Raw genomic sequence first — 15995 nt, 5'->3', positions numbered from 1 at the left:
TTCTGTTTGAAAGGTGGCAAGTAAAGTACCTTACTGAGCTGTTTACTAGAATCACTGTAACCATTCAAGCACAGGAAATACTTCACTGAGACGCAGGGCAAGGATAAATACCTGTGGAATGTAAGCAGTGAATTCCCTGACTCTGGAACTCAGATGTCTGTTAGTGTTTCTGCTGGCAGACACAAAAACTTCATCGGGAATAATTTAAATCAATAATAATTTTGATCATAAGAAAGGCTTACTCAGTCAGTGTTTTATAAACTCACAGGAGGTCAACTTCAAAAGAACAGAATCTACAGCCACCTCTGTTCAGACTCCACTACTGTGAAAGCAATCTATGGAACAATATGGGATGGATTGGCCAAAGGCCCTAGTTCTGCTGATTTCAAGGTAATTTCTGGGCAAAACATAGTAAATAACTTGACTGTATAGTCAAGTGATAGGTTCCATCACATCATAACCCCATTTATTTCTCTGCATGCCTATTAAAATACACCTGAAGACTGAGTACAGGCACAGTTACAGACACATCAAGAACTCTGAACTGGAAAAAAACCTTCTGTGGGTATTCTTTAAAGAATAATTTCACATCACTTGTTTCCCTCAAAATTCTGAGAAACTCTTGACTAGGACATCTGCATCAGAACCTTGCATGTCTGGCAACCAAACAAGTTAATCTACACGCCAGACAGAAAACACTTTCTACCTTGTTCTTCTTAGGTTGACTGATTATGCATCAGCAGGGACTAATTTGTCCCCTGCTGTCTCCTACAAAGAGCACTAACTAGGTTAAGCCTGGCACTTGCAGCTCTGCTGTAGCTGAGCAGGAGGCAGAACAGGGGAAGTGCAGCAGCACTGGGCAGAGATGGTGAGATCACAACACTATCCAATTGCACTAGAAGGGAAAGGGCAAACAAGAAGGAAAGATAGAACTTTGAAGCATACAAGAAAAAGAAATGTTTTTCAAAAAAGCAATCAAAAGACACTCTTCCACAACCTTATTCCAGAGGGAGGCCAGAGAATGGCCATAAAGATTATCCTAACAAGGCAGTTATTTCACCATAAAAAGTTATCAGCTTGGAATAGGGAGAGTAGATATTATTTTAGTTCAACAATCAACTTCCAGAACACAGCTTTGGTCTCTTTTAAGCACAGAAATATACATATATGCATGACATCAAATGCAAGCAACAAAGAGGCATCCAGCCATATGGAGGTATACAGTGCTGTAGCGGATGCCACCACATTCACCCTAGGGACAAAGGCAGGAACTAGGGAAAGATCTCTGAAACTACTGAAGGGCCTTAATGCTGTTCTGTTCGACAGCGACTCTCTCCACAGTCTGACTTCGGGCCCATAGTTCTTATAACCCAGCTGATAACTAGGTTTCCATTGCATACCACTTATGATTTAAAAGAACGGAAAGATCTCTGAAACTACTGAAGGACCTTAATGCTGTTCTGTTCGACAGCGACTCTCTCCACAGTCTGACTTCGGGCCCATAGTTCTTATAACCCAGCTGATAACTAGGTTTCCATTGCATACCACTTATGATTTAAAAGAACAATAACCAGATGGCCTTCTGGTGATACCAGTTCCTTGTTTTTGAATAGCTATTGCAATTAACTGTAACCATAAAACAACCAACCTGTTCACTTCTGATGACTTCAAGAAGACAGGGCTTACAGAACACGTGCGCACAGCGTGTTATCACAGGCAGGGTCAGTGATTCCAGGCAGACTGCACATTCTTCATCTGAACCAGAGCTCAGAACCAACTTCATCTTACTCACTAATGTCTCATGCAGTTCTTCAGGAGTTTTATTATCTGCAGATACAGAAAGATCCTTAAAAACAGGAAACACTCTGAGCTCTTACACATCAACACAGTTCCAAAGTGCAAGCAGGACAGTTGGGTTTTATTATCTCAGTAAGGATACAGCCAAGTACAAAATCACAAGCTGGAAAATACTACATAAAATTCCAACCTGCTATTTCTTACTTGGAAAAATAGTAATTAACATTCAAAGAACCTGACCACATGCTCAGTGTCAAGTACGTGTGTGACACAATGCCGAATGGGAACAAGCTTGTTCTAGTAATAATACTAAAGAGGGGACACTATGGTTAAGACTGCTTTATTACATAAATAAATTCAAACATCTAATTAATTTCTAAATAATTATTGAACAGTTATCTAGTAATTTCTCCATTCTGCATTTTTCAGGAAGATAAATGACAACCTTCTAAAAAAAAGGTTCTGAGCATCTCTCTCTGATCTTTCAGTTCCCTGAAAAATCCCACATACACCAATGGCATCTCAAAACAGGATTTTTCAAAACACAAAATTTAATAATTCTCAAATTTGAAGTATTTTAAACAACAGTTCTTCTTCTGCATAGAATTTTTAACACTATGCAGCTGTACATGTCTGGTTTGTTAAAAATTTCACTCTCCGTCCTGTGTTCACCCTTCCTTACAGACATAACAAAGTTGACAGCTTCCTCTTCTGCTGAGGAAGCAACAGTTCTGTTCTCGAATACAAAGAGGAAGTGCTGTTCTAAGAATGACAGGAAAAGAAATCACCAAAAGCATTCACCCACCAGCTGAAAAACTAGGAGATGATGTATTTATACAGAGATGAGGATGACAACAAAGCTGCCTCAGTCTGAGCAGGACACCAAGGATGTCAGCATAGTGAGCCAGTACAGTCCCTTCACTGAAAAATCTGAAAAAGAGTTTATGGTTCATATGAAATGTTACAGTCTGAAGTAAAAGATGACATCAAGTGATCAATTTTTGCTGTTAGAAAAATGCTCCAATTTTTCACGTTTCTGTTTAAATGTATTTTCTCAAACTGCCTTTGAAAAAAGGCACAAAATGCTACTAGTAGCATGTTCTACTAGAAAAAATACTAACATGGTGACAAAATTGTTAAGGCCATTCTTTATGCACTTGGTACCCATTTCTGTTTCTCACAAGATAGAACTTCTTACGCATAGTTCTGCAATAATCTCTTCTTCACTCCTCATAACTAACCAGATACTGTGCTGATGTGCAGTTATTAGCTCAGGGCATACAAAGTGACACACTTGGCTCCTGGAGCTAATGTCATCAAACCCCAACCTTCAGGATTAAGAAAACCTTCTACTTACTTGCTAATGGCAGCTTTGCCCTCCTTCTTCACAGACTGATACATTTGTCTCTCTTCCTCTGTAAGCATAACATGCTGAATAAGTACTTTACGTTCTGGTAACTCCAAAATGGGTCTTCCTTTAACTTTACTCGTTTTTGTTCTTCTAAGGGTAATATTCCTAATCAGAGATTGTAAACGCCTAAAAATGCATATACAGACAATATATTACTGAAATGAGGCCAGTTTGTCGGTGGTTTGGCTGGGTTTTTTTTCAGTTATTGCATAAATACATGTTCTGTACAAAATACATGCCCAGAAGTACAGTATCATTCATTAATCTGAAATATTAAATAATTTGAAATATTAAAAACTTGTTAATTTGAATTTAAAAAAAATGAAAAAAGAACTGATAACACATGAATTTCAATTGTAAATGTGAAATGCTAATTTGTCATTAGTCCAAAGAATGCCAGTTATAGCTGTTCACAAAAGCTTTGGCAACATTTCATACCCAAGTCCCCCTGGAGCTCCCATTGTGACTGGACGTTGAATTGTTCTGTGCCACCACTCTCGATCAGTAAAAGGTTTCAGTTTTAAAAAGGAAATAAGAGACCACAAATCCTTTACAGAGTTCTGAATAGGAGTGCCTAAAAAGAAGACAAACAGAGACAGACTGTCAAACTTCAAAGAAACAAAAATATACAAAGTTTTCTTAAAATGGAAAGTTCTGTGCTTCCTCCAAACAATTACATCATGGACAAGGTGTCTTATAACTAGGCTGACATATCTTCAGGTATAATAGGTATTATTTTCTTAACTAAAGTATTACAAAACACTTAAATATATAAAAGAGTGAGAAAACTGCAGCTCTCAGTGCTAGGAAGACCTGGAGGCTGGTCTTTGTCTTTCAGCTTCACCATCATTGGTTACATCCTGATCTTCTTTAAATTACATTTAAGTTTTATATGTATGCATGGCCCCTGTCAGCTTCTAGGAAGACTGCTGCCTTCAGAGAGCTCCCGATGCTCAGGGAAGCAGGTGACAACCTGAGCTTCCAATCAGACCTAACATGCCAGCTCATAAACAGGTCCCTTTGTACCTGCAGTTCCACCAAACCCGAGTATCAGAAGTTATTATTTTAAAATTTGTGCCTAGGAACTGAATAAAAACAAAAACTAAAAAAACCAACCCCAAACCACAAAACCAAGCAAACAGAATCAAAACCAACTAAAAGACAACACACTGAAAGCACTGCTCATAGGCAAGGTTAAAAGCATTTCAAACGAATCTGACACAGACAGACATTACCCATCTCCCAGAAAAAGCCAAAGTAGAAACACCACATTTGAAACATAAGACAGTTAAAATAAGATGATCTGCACTGCATTTCCTCTGGTGTCAAAGATTTTACCTGTAAGTATCCATCTTCTGTGTCCCTCCAGATTTAAGGCAGCTTTAGTTTGCTGAGCATTTGGATTTCGTATAGTGTGCCCCTCATCCAACACAATTCTCAGCCACTTCACTTTGTGCAGAGGGCTGTCACCTCTGATCTGAAACACAGTATTTTTTAAATCTTTGTCACAAATTAAAATCCTTTTTTGGAATTTGGATTAAGCAAACATTTAATTTAACAATTCCACAAGTAATAATGGATAGTACTTATTAGCATCCTGTTTATTTATTAGCACCAAAGAGCTAAACTAACATTGAGGCATTCCTTCTTTTAGATGTAATGACTCCTGTAAAATGTTAGCAGTCTGCTTATACTTGAATATGAGCTATGGCAAAAATAAGCTACATCTGAAAAGAAGAAAGGCTTCTAAGTCACAGATATGGAAAATGGAACAGGGAGCAAATTAGAAGTTTATATTATACTTAAAGATGTAAACTTCAGTCTTTTAAAATGGCTGGAATTTCTCAGAAAACAACACTTTACAAATATATCTCATGCAATGAGCTACTTCGTTGCAGCCCATGTGCAACAAGAACTGTGGGTTATGTTGTCATATACTCCACATTCTTTGAATTTGGTAGAGGAAGGGAGGAATAGCAGTCTCATGCCAGTGAGATTTGGGAAGACTTACATACTTGCCAATCCTTTTCTATCCTTAAAAAGTCTCTGCCTTGAGCTGCCATAATTGCAGCCACATAATTTCCTCTACAAAAAAACCCTGCATTTGTTACCCCAGTGAACCTGCAAGAAAGTGTATAAGGCAAAACTGCGGCTCTAAGCTTTTGACTGCCCACCAGATCAGCACTTGAATATCCTGCTATCATCAGCCCGAGCACCAGGAGTCTGGAACAGTGAGGGATCTTCCACCCACACATTTTCTCATTTACTTACTCCATAATCAGTAGCCAAGATGTTGTATGTTGTCAGTACGACGTCTTGTTCTGAAAGAACTGACGGGTCTTTGCAGCGGTCAGAACCATAATACACATGAATATTTACACGAAAATCTTGGTGGATGTGTTGTTCAAACTGGTCCTGAAATAGAAGTTTCAAAGGTAATCCAAAATATACTGTGTTGCTACATGATGGAATAAAATTATTTGAAGTTGCCTTAACTAAAATCCACTTCCTCTAGCTCTATGACTTTCTCTACCCACTCCTCCCAGGTGAGAAGAGGGACCAGAAGGAGTCACCTCAGTTGTTAGTGATAGACACAGTCACATTCTGGTAACTCCAGCTCCCTGGCTGTGAAGGAAGAGCTTTTATGTTCTCTTCCCCTTTCTGTCCATCTTCTCTTTGTTTCTTTTTTCACTGTTCCTTCACAGCTTCTTCCACTTACTGGGTTAACCACCTCCGTTTTTTCAACATAAACAATGGCACAATTGTCAAAGTATTTATTTTAAAAATCAGCATTTACATTCCCTATATTTGTTCTGTGAAGCACTCAACAAACAGTAACCTTGACAGCCAATTAAAAAGTGACGATTTTTGAAGCACCAGACTCTGTTTTCTTTTTAAATACTTAATTTGGTTTTGAATTGACATAAAGAGTACTTTTGTTTTTACACCGTTGGATTTCAATGTTTTACCTACGGTCTAAGATTAAATTGTGTCCTTCGCTTACTAATGTTCTAACCACAGACAGCATAAACTACCAAATAAAACATAACTTAAGTTAAAGATATCTCCTTGACATTTATATTCAAAATGTCAAGCAAATGAAAACTGTAACTAATGCAGAGGCAGAGCAAAGGGTCCTGGTCACCCTAGAAGACCTTCTCCCAGATATCACCAACATTACTGAACATCTCCAGTAAATGAAATGTCACGTGCATTATCAATGACACAATATTTCATTCTGAGAATGCAAGAAGAAGGACTTGTCCCCTCTACTTTCCTCATCTGGTTGAAGGAGTTAAAGCACATGAGTTCCAGAGGGCTCTGCCCAGTCAGAAGCAGGGAGCAAAGCCCACTTGCCACTCGCAGGGCTGTGCATTGCACTGCTCGTTTTTTACATTGCTATCAAATAAACCTCCCTTGTGAAAACTGCTCTGTTTCATAAGAAAGGAAAACCATGACCTTTTACTAGCTTGAGAGCCCACAGGGAGTACTATTATCAGATGTACACATTAAACAGATGAGTACTTACAGCCCAGTTACTCAAGACAGACAGCGGACACACAATCAGTGTTGCTCTGGAGCCATCATCAGAATATTTCTTCTCAACTGTCTGAACACCAGCTGTACCTGAGCAGGCAAAAGTCTTATTTAGTGGCATAACAGTTCACTTTAAAGAGAAGTTCGATAAACTTGTGGTTCTCTGAAGCCTTTTCTATATTTCCTCACCTGAGAGGCATCAAAGCAATTTACAAAGACATAAACTTATTTTATGAAGTCAAATAAGTGTAATACTTTAGCTTCAAAACACTCATAAAGTACTATTAACTGTTTAACCCTTCATTACCTTTTCTCTTCCTTTGTTTTTTTAAACAAGTAGATGAAGGGAGAAGAGCAGAGGCAAAGCTTGTATCTTCTTTGATAACACAGGAAGTTGCTGCAGAAAAGCAAACACAGATTATTTACACCATGCAGAGCATGTGTGTGCATGTATTTTATGACACACTTCATAAAACTCAAGCCTCTTAACCAAATTACTTCTCCTCTCCACTACAATAATGCAGAGTATCTCAAGTTGAAAGGGACCCATAAGGATCATGGACTCCAACTCCCTGCTCCTCGCAGGACTACCTGAAACTAAACCAAGTGGCTACAAGCACCACCCAGACACTCCCTGAACTCTCACAGGCTTTAGGGCAGGAAAGCAGCATCTTACACATCCACTGCAGGTCATGAATCTTCAGAGGAATGCAGGTTCCCAGTCATTAAAAAAACAGGTGTTTCACTCCAAGTACTTTAAACTTAAACTTAGCCGGTTACTCCAGCAGGAATGCAGCATCTTCCACATCCACTGCAGGTCATGAATCTTCAGAGGAATGCAGGTTCCCAGTCATTAAAAAAACAGGTGTTTCACTCCAAGTACTTTAAACTTAAACTTAGCCGGTTACTCCAGAATACCTGTGACCCTTCTTTCTTTTTTTTGCAAGGTACTTGCAACAAATGACACGTTCTTGCCTCTTTGTGATTGCATTTCATGTTTTTACCACAGAAGATGGACTTAATTTTTTGCATTTGCTTTTCCAGACACTGTTCTGTGATGAGAAGTCTATGTCAAATTCTAAATATTCTGCTTTTCACTGTCCATTTGACTCGCCTCATAGCTTGTTATACCACCACTTGTCCTCCTAAGGAAACAACCTACAGCACTTAAGACTAAAATACTGCTTTCTCATTTAGCAGTTTCTAAAATTCTCTGTTGAAAGTTTTGGTTGAATAAAAACAAAACAAAAAACCAAAAATATACATGTAGTTTAGTTACTTTCTTTTCCAATTAATCAGGAATCCTATTTGGTTTTGCTCCAGAAAGGCATCAGGTATTACAGTAGCCAATTAAAAAAAAATAATTCCTTGCAACTTACACTCTGTTTGTTGTTGTAGCCATTCTTCAGACTCTCCCAAGTTACTGCTTCCTGAATATCTGGGTTTCTTGGCCGTATCTCTAAGATATCATCATTAAGAAAGAAAAAAAAACAACCCATAACGTAACTCTACTACTGCTTGAATTTATATTAAATGCCAATTAAATATTAAATGTCAACAGCATAAAACAAATTAACTTGACATTGCAAACAGGATACTGCCATGATTTGAAAGGTTTCTCTTTCAAAGAGTTAGCAAAAGGGAAAGCAAATCACACAGAACTGTAGGGTGAACAATGCTCATCAAACCTGGTACAGATTATCACTAAAGATCACACCAGTTTTCAGAAGAGGCTTGTGTTGGTGGGAAGGTTCAAACACATTAGGAAGCTTCACAACTTCCTCAGCTCAAAACTGGGTCAGAAACATGCCTGACAAATATTTCTTAACCACTTTAAAAACCAGCTGATACTAGAGCATGGATTACTTCACAGCCAGCTTTTTAAGAGGCCACACACTGATGTTATCAGACACTTTTACTATTGAAGGAGACATCCAGGCATGTAGTCACACAAGCCATGTAGAATGAGCTAATGTGTTTTTTATATTCCCCAGTGCAACATAGATACAGAACATGATAAATGTAAGCAGAAGTATAGCACACCGGAAGGTGAAGGGAGATCAGGATGATTTTAGGCTATGGTTAAAAAAAACAAGTACCACATCTTTTTACTCTAAATCTATTTAGCAAACCAACAGAAAGAAAAAGATCATTCCAGGTACCTACCTTTTTGGATGACAACTTGAGTGTCTCAGTGGAGTATTTTCAGACTTTTTAACGTTAGAAACACTAGGGTCCATCACACTGCTAGAGTCTTCATAAAGAAATTGGTATGTATGGAAAATACACAGTCTTCAGCTTAGTTATCAAGCCAACATTAGCATAGCTTGATCAAGAACAAGTACAAACTTCCTTCAAAACAATTACAGTTTTGCACAGGGCAAGTACTACTGATACTGTAGTCACAAATGAAAAATTAAACTAGTCTTAACCAATTTTAAATATTTACAAAGTCATAGAAAGCGTACTGAGTTTGCAGGTGGTCAAGAACAAACTGTCTCACTCAAGAAACAGGTATCGATTTAGTGCACACTAGAATTATTCATGTGGGGGGGGTGTTAAAATGCTCAATGCTCTTCAAAATATAAGAATTTTGAATGCTGCTAGGCATTTCAGCTTTGGTAAAGGTTCTGATTTTTGGTGACACTCCTATTGACTTCCACGGAAGTCTGCATTTTCTCCCTTCCAGACTACTGATAAAAACAGTTTTCACCAGAGGCAGTTCCTTAAGAATGTGTTCTCTCCTCATCAGTCCCTTTCACTGCTCACGTGCTATTAGTTAGGCCATCTGTATTAAAATTCCTTGCACGAGAGGAAAAATGTTACTGCAAGAAAAAGTCAAGCCCCATACATCTTCAGTCATTTTCAAGAGCATGACAAGTTAAAAGACATACTAACAGGAAGTATATTTTTTCACAGACACCTGTAAATTCTCCTGATACAACTTGAAAACTACTGGTGTGATAAAATCTTTCCAAGTACATGTAATTTACCCATTACTTAAAGTATTTCCAAAAACAAACAAAAAAGTGACTTAATACAGAGCCTAATTACAATTTAACTACTAATGTTTACTGTTTAAACAAACAAGATTCTAACAGATGCACAAGTGCTCCTGTTTCACCTACAAGGAAGGAAAAAGGAAAGCAAAAGGAACCCAGAATCCACTTCCTGGATGTGTTAACCTTCCTGGCACGATGCAACCTCCTTACAAGGCACTTCATCTTTTCACGTCACCTGAGACATCCTTACAGGTATGTTATAAATACTTCTCCGACATGTCAAGAGTTTGTAAAGACTACCACTAAACACAGACCAAGAGTACCCCAGGCAGAAAGGTTCAGTATCATGCAAACATTACAGGACTTCCCAGTTTGCTATCACCTTGACACAGTCTGTGTCCAGCTCTGCTCGTGCCTTTAGCTCCGGGCTCCTGTTGAGGAATGGAAACATTTTAATGTACAGACTGGAAAAAATAACAGTCACATGATTACACGAATCTGACCAGTGATTATTTACTGCTCTGAAACACGAAAGCCTTCCTCAGTGGTAAGTCAGACTGTTACTTAAAGGTGCTGAAAAGCCATATTGTTTTGTTTTAATAGCTACATACAGATTTCAAATGAAACTGCAGTGAGGCAGGGGAGAGAAACTCAAGTCTATGCAGTTGCCCTAGATAGAAAACACACCAGTAACATTCCTGTTTGTCCACAGAACGTTAACTGGGGAAGCATTACTATGCTGAATTTAGACACATATGAAAAAAAACACAACCCCCTCCCCCCTTAATACAGCAACGGAATACTGCAGAAAAAAAAATCACGTCAGCACTTAGTTTATCATCTTGAAAATCAAAATAAAAGCAAAAAGTCCTTGAACTACACTACCTAAGAAGAGTTTGCACATTGTTGTTAGTTCCCTTCCTTGAAGTATACTTGACGTGTACACACTCCCAAGATAACACATCCTACAGCTCGATTACACACACTGAAGTAACATAGTCCACCTACCTTGAACTAACCTCCTCTATTCTTCCTTCTATCTGATGTACTTGAATAACTTTTTCTACAGAATGTACACAAATCTCACCACATAGGAAGTTACCTGGCAAGCGTCTGTTTATTAACTGCTATATTATCTCTGTTAAAACAATCTTTTTCTTTCATCTCACCTCATAAAACTTATCACTTGTGATCTTTTCAATAGGAAGAGGCTTGCCATCTTGAAAATTTGTGAGAATCAATGCAATAGTAGTAAGTGTTTTACCCTGCACAACAGAAAAGAATGTCATATTTTCCACAGATTAAAATTAACCAAATGACCAACCAATCAAGAAACACACACACGTTCTGTATTTAAAAGAAAAACAACAGCCAAACAAAACCATGCTTGGTAAGTACTATTACCAGTCCCATATCATCAGCAAGTATTCCTCCAAGAACATTTTGAGGTCGCATCTTTTCTGCAAAATTGGTAAGTACATTGTAATAGAAATTACTTCTCTCTTCCCAAAATGGTGGCAAATCATTACTGTTCTCTCGTGAAACCATCCAAGCTAAAGCCTGCTTCTGATGGGGAAGCAAGGGTGTGCCAACAGCCTGCAAATTAAGGAGGTATGTTATACAGTATTCACATGTTAAATATGACATTGCATTTTTGGAAGAAATGTTTTATGAAGTCCTTTATATCTACCGATTTTTTTCTGATTCGAGCATCTCCTGTGCCCAGACAACAAAGCTAAACACGCATGTAGATGTTTAAGCATTTGTATCTTTCTAGAAAACAGTTTCTAACTTAAGAAATACCTCTGCTCCTTCCATTTCACAAGTTTTATCATCTTCCTTCAGATCCTCAAACAGTTTGTCAAATTCACTTTTAAGCTGCATAAATGAACACAAAAATTGCAATTAAAATTATTGCACTTAAAAATAACCTCACTAAACAACCAATTACTCTATTAAATTACAATTACTTGTCTCTGGTCATCAGTATAGACAGGTCTACTACTTTTGCTGGAACATGTTTGTTACCTACTGCTATATAAAAACTAAGTTCAGTTTTTCCAAGACAAACAGATGACAATGCAAGCAAGAGCTTGAGAAGGGATGGCTAAATATATTCACAACCTTGCACAACACCCACTGAAGTAACTACTTCACTCTAATTTGAAAAAACAAACATAATGCAAAAGCAAAAACAAACCATCACCCAACCCTTCACCTATCAGCCTGGTTCAAGTCTGACAATAAAAAGTCTGGAAGTCCAATTTTACTTTCATTTGTTGCCTGGTGAAATATTAGGACAGATAAGAAAAAAATCCCCACACAACCACAGCAGTGTAAAAAATTATTGAACAACCAAAGCTCCCCAAAATTACACAGAACTCAAGGCTGTCAGAGCTAAAACATCTGCTTGCAGTATAAAAATTAAAAAGCTCAGAAGATCCAAAATTACTTCCAAGCAAATCTGTGGTTCAAAAGGAAAAAAACAAACAACAAACCTGCAACAGACTTCCACTTCACAAGCCCTGTTTTGTTAATGACAAAGTTAGAGGTCCCCCCTGTTAAAATTCCAGCTTCCAAGTGTTTAAAGTGTGAAATGCAAACCTGTTCAGTTGTCAACTGCACAGCAGCATGAACCGGAGCACTGTAACTTGGACCAGCTCTCCCAGAAATCCACTTGGATCCAAAACCACATTCTGAACCTACTTGTCATTAAAAAGACAGAATTTTGAAGCACAGCAGTATGATGACCTCCCAATCTCAGCCTTCACTGGTTCATCAGGGATAATGCTGATCAGACTGTGGGCTGTAAGACAGTATCTTTCACCATATGCTTTTTATCCTTTACTTGAATGGACCACAAAGGCTCCTCCAAAGCTCCATGACTCACAGGCAATGAGCGACAGGCTGGGATCCTTCAAGATTATAGAATCATAGAATCATAGAATCTTAGGGGCTGGAAGGGACCTCAAAAGATCATCTAGTCCAACCCCCCTGCCGGAGCCGGGTCACCTAGATGTCAAACATGTTTCTTAGAAACTGTATGTTACATGAAAATTGTCTCGGTAACAGCATGATGACTGGTCACACAAATGCTTTTTTACTCTGAATGCTTTTTCTGTCAGCTGTGTACTTAGATAAAAACTGAAATCCTGCTCTATATAAAGCAGATCCCTCTCCAAGCCTTTATTTCTGCATGTGTCCTTACTCCCAACTACCACTGCTCCCACAAAGCCTGTTTCCAGGAGTACAGAGGTGCTTTTTGTGCAAAGCTGGCTCTGCAAAGCATCATGTCTGTTAAGCTGATTTGTTCAGAGACATCTCATCTCTGTTTGCTCACATCTCACTAGCAGGATCCATGTCCCAGCACTTAGCTACAAAGCAGCATTGTCCCTCAGACCCTCCCCCTTTTTCTTAAATGGTTTTTTTTTAAGTCTAGAGAAATGCAGGAAATCACTATGGATTTTTAAGGAACTTATGGAATTGCATATATTTCTGGGTTGCTCAAATGCTTCTCTGGTTGCTGGTAGGTAGCATAAAAAGACAGGACACAAAGTGTACTTCTTGTTAAGTTTAAAATTAATAGCTGTGGGCTCTGCATTATTCCCCAATGAAATTGAAAAATCAAGACTATGACAGTGATTAAACCCTTAAACATTTCCTCCAACCAGTGTAAATGTCAATCTGAATATTTTTTAAAGTAAAAAAAAAAATAATCCAAAAACTTCCAAGACTTACCTTTCAGAGGAGGAGCCAGTTTAAATCCATGCTGTTTTAGATGCACTAGCACTGCTTCCTTGTTTTCTTCTCTTCCCCAAAAGCTCATCTGTACAGGCATGGCAAAGGCATTTTTTGCTCCATAAGGGACAACTCTGATAAAAAGCAAGAAAAAAAAAAGCCCACCACAATAATTTTTTATTGTTGAATTTTTTATAATAAACCTTGTTGCTTCTTCAGCAAGAGGTACTTCACAAGCTTACTTTCAACAAAACACAGCCTGTGCCAGAGAGGTGTTAGTACTCATATTGCGTAAACCTTTTATACAAACCACCACACGTGGTTAGAGCTCCATAACAACATTTAGGGAATGTGCTGCCAGTAGTCTACCTTTTATCACATACAGGAAAGAATGAACTGTCTGCAAGTAGTTAAACAGAAGAATAAAGAGTCTGAAAACATGAAGCTTCGATCATATTATGAAGAGCTGTCATTTCTACCAAAAGAGAACGCTTCAAAACAGTTTTCAGAATTAGCTGATGTAGCAACAAAAATGTTTTCACTATTTAGGTTCATGGAACCAAAAGTGAAATTTGGACACTTACCCTTCAATTAATGCTAGTTTGCTGTCCATGATGCCTGCCAATGCTGCTGCTAGTTCTTTTTTTATATGGCCTACCTGATCTCCACTGACATTATTTACTTTCACTGCATTTTTATCATAAGGATTATTGGGCTCCCTCTGAAGTGCAACCATTTCATTGTTATTAACCTAACAAAGAAAAACAAAGACATGCCAGAAGACATTCACTCAATTGCAAATTATTTGCAGAAATACTTAATATACATGTACTTAAATATTGTGCTTAAAAGATTAATTCCACATAGCATTCTGTTTAGTCAGTCTAATAACCTACTACTTACTCAGAATACCAAAAGCACTACAGAAAAGCTAGCTGCTAGATGTCAGCAATCTCAGAAGTATTCCTGGGAGCAAGAACTACCTTCAAGTGCTAACACATTTTGTAAGGGAATAAACATGCAAACAGTTCAAAGACTTTTCTGATTTATTGTTTTCAGTCACTTTCAGCTGCCTTATGTGGGTGAGCAGAACTACCAAATAACTGAACCAGATCTGAAAGCTTGCTACCTTGATTGAATTTTTAATTAAAGATTTAGATTAAGCTTTTCCTGTTAAGAATGTTGAAAACAGCAAGGTAGGAAAAAACCCTCTATTGAAATTATACTTGGTCAAAAGTTCTAGGAATTTTTCAACTGTAACTAAATGTAGCTGACAACAAGTTTTCTTCTGCTGGGTATTTTATCATGCACTTACAATCCCCGTGTAGTATCGTAATCCAACAACACTTCCCCGCAGAGTTCCATACAGGACAGCTGAGTCTGTGTCCTCCTCTGACCCAGAAGGGTCACCTGCAGAGGTGGAATCATCCAACCCGAGGGTGGAGTGAAAGTCAGAAGAGGAAAAACAGGAATAGTTTCTCTCCTCTCTGCAGATGTTATATTGAGACCATTCTCTTGCAGAATCTCTGCAGAAGACAAAGAGTGAAATATCAGACAACTACTTTTATTAAAGTAGTAATAATAATAGAATCACTATTTCCTTCTAATCTATTTACGCCTTCACACAAGGTTACCCATAGACCCCAGTTTTACAATCTGATTCAGAGAATATTTACCTGAAAGTGTTAAAATAAAATTCTTCTATTAGAATAAAACTTTGTCTGCCAGTTCTTAACCCTCAACAAATTAGTTTAAGCCAATTACAATAAAGAGCTGACAACCTGACTCACAGACTGTTTTATGCACTCTACCCTACATTCCCTCATAGACTGTGTTAAGAAGTCTCCAGATTCAGTTACATCTCTAATTATACCTCACACTGCAAAATTTCCGTCTATTTTTCTAACACCCATCTTCCTGATCTAAGAAAAAGGTTAAAAAGACCTGCTTAGAAGTGATTAATTCTGCATAACAACTTCATGTCTAAGTCCACAAACGTTGACATGCTAAAACAACTGTTCCCCAAATATTTATTCAGCTTATCTTTACAACTTGGCATCTATTAATACTTTATAGTAAACTTTAGAGACACTGCTGCTGCAGCCTCTCCCGGGTCCCACACGACACACCACGTCCCCAGCCAGGCTGCCTTGTGGCCAAGGGACCCCCGGGCACATCCCTGGCCCTGCTCTGATGCACGTCTGAGCCAACACCGACACACCAACAACCGTTTTCATCTAGTATGTAAAAATTAAATCTCAACCCAGATTTCAACTGATGCATAATGATCACGGCCTTGGTATAACCCAAAACACCCTCCTGTATTGCTGGATTAATTTAAGAGCACTGCCAACTAAAATAACTAGTTTCCACAGACGAGTGATTCCGAGCCTGGCAGTCCCTGTTTCCGTGGCAAACGGCATCTACAGCTCCGGTACAACCGGCTTTCCGCTTCCGCAGCCGCTGCTCGGAGGCAGCTGCGGGGGCTTCGCCTGCGGCCGTTTCGCCCC

The 15995-nt window shown here is 38.4% G+C and overlaps 1 protein-coding gene across 1 annotated transcript in view; it reads right to left on the bottom strand.

The window, feature by feature from the left end:
* HLTF (helicase-like transcription factor) overlaps positions 1–15123 on the bottom strand; it is a 22903-nt gene extending 7780 nt beyond the window's left edge. Inside the window, exons 1-16 of the mRNA XM_010004755.1 lie at positions 15120–15123; positions 14801–14895; positions 14070–14236; positions 13486–13619; positions 12352–12452; positions 11551–11625; positions 11152–11343; positions 10917–11012; positions 10130–10178; positions 6738–6835; positions 5480–5623; positions 4547–4685; positions 3647–3782; positions 3155–3334; positions 2603–2727; positions 1649–1827 (exon numbers count right to left, since the gene is read on the bottom strand). Coding sequence (XP_010003057.1) covers positions 1649–1827; positions 2603–2727; positions 3155–3334; positions 3647–3782; positions 4547–4685; positions 5480–5623; positions 6738–6835; positions 10130–10178; positions 10917–11012; positions 11152–11343; positions 11551–11625; positions 12352–12452; positions 13486–13619; positions 14070–14236; positions 14801–14895; positions 15120–15123 — 1914 coding nt within the window. The remainder of the gene's footprint in view (positions 1–1648; positions 1828–2602; positions 2728–3154; positions 3335–3646; positions 3783–4546; positions 4686–5479; positions 5624–6737; positions 6836–10129; positions 10179–10916; positions 11013–11151; positions 11344–11550; positions 11626–12351; positions 12453–13485; positions 13620–14069; positions 14237–14800; positions 14896–15119) is intronic.
* Between the last annotated feature and the right edge of the window lie 872 nt (positions 15124–15995).

This window comes from Chaetura pelagica, unplaced genomic scaffold, assembly GCF_000747805.2.
Source record: "Chaetura pelagica isolate M959 unplaced genomic scaffold, ChaPel_1.0 scaffold829, whole genome shotgun sequence".
Lineage (NCBI taxonomy): Eukaryota > Metazoa > Chordata > Aves > Apodiformes > Apodidae > Chaetura > Chaetura pelagica.
This window is presented reverse-complemented; position numbering and strand designations above follow the sequence as displayed.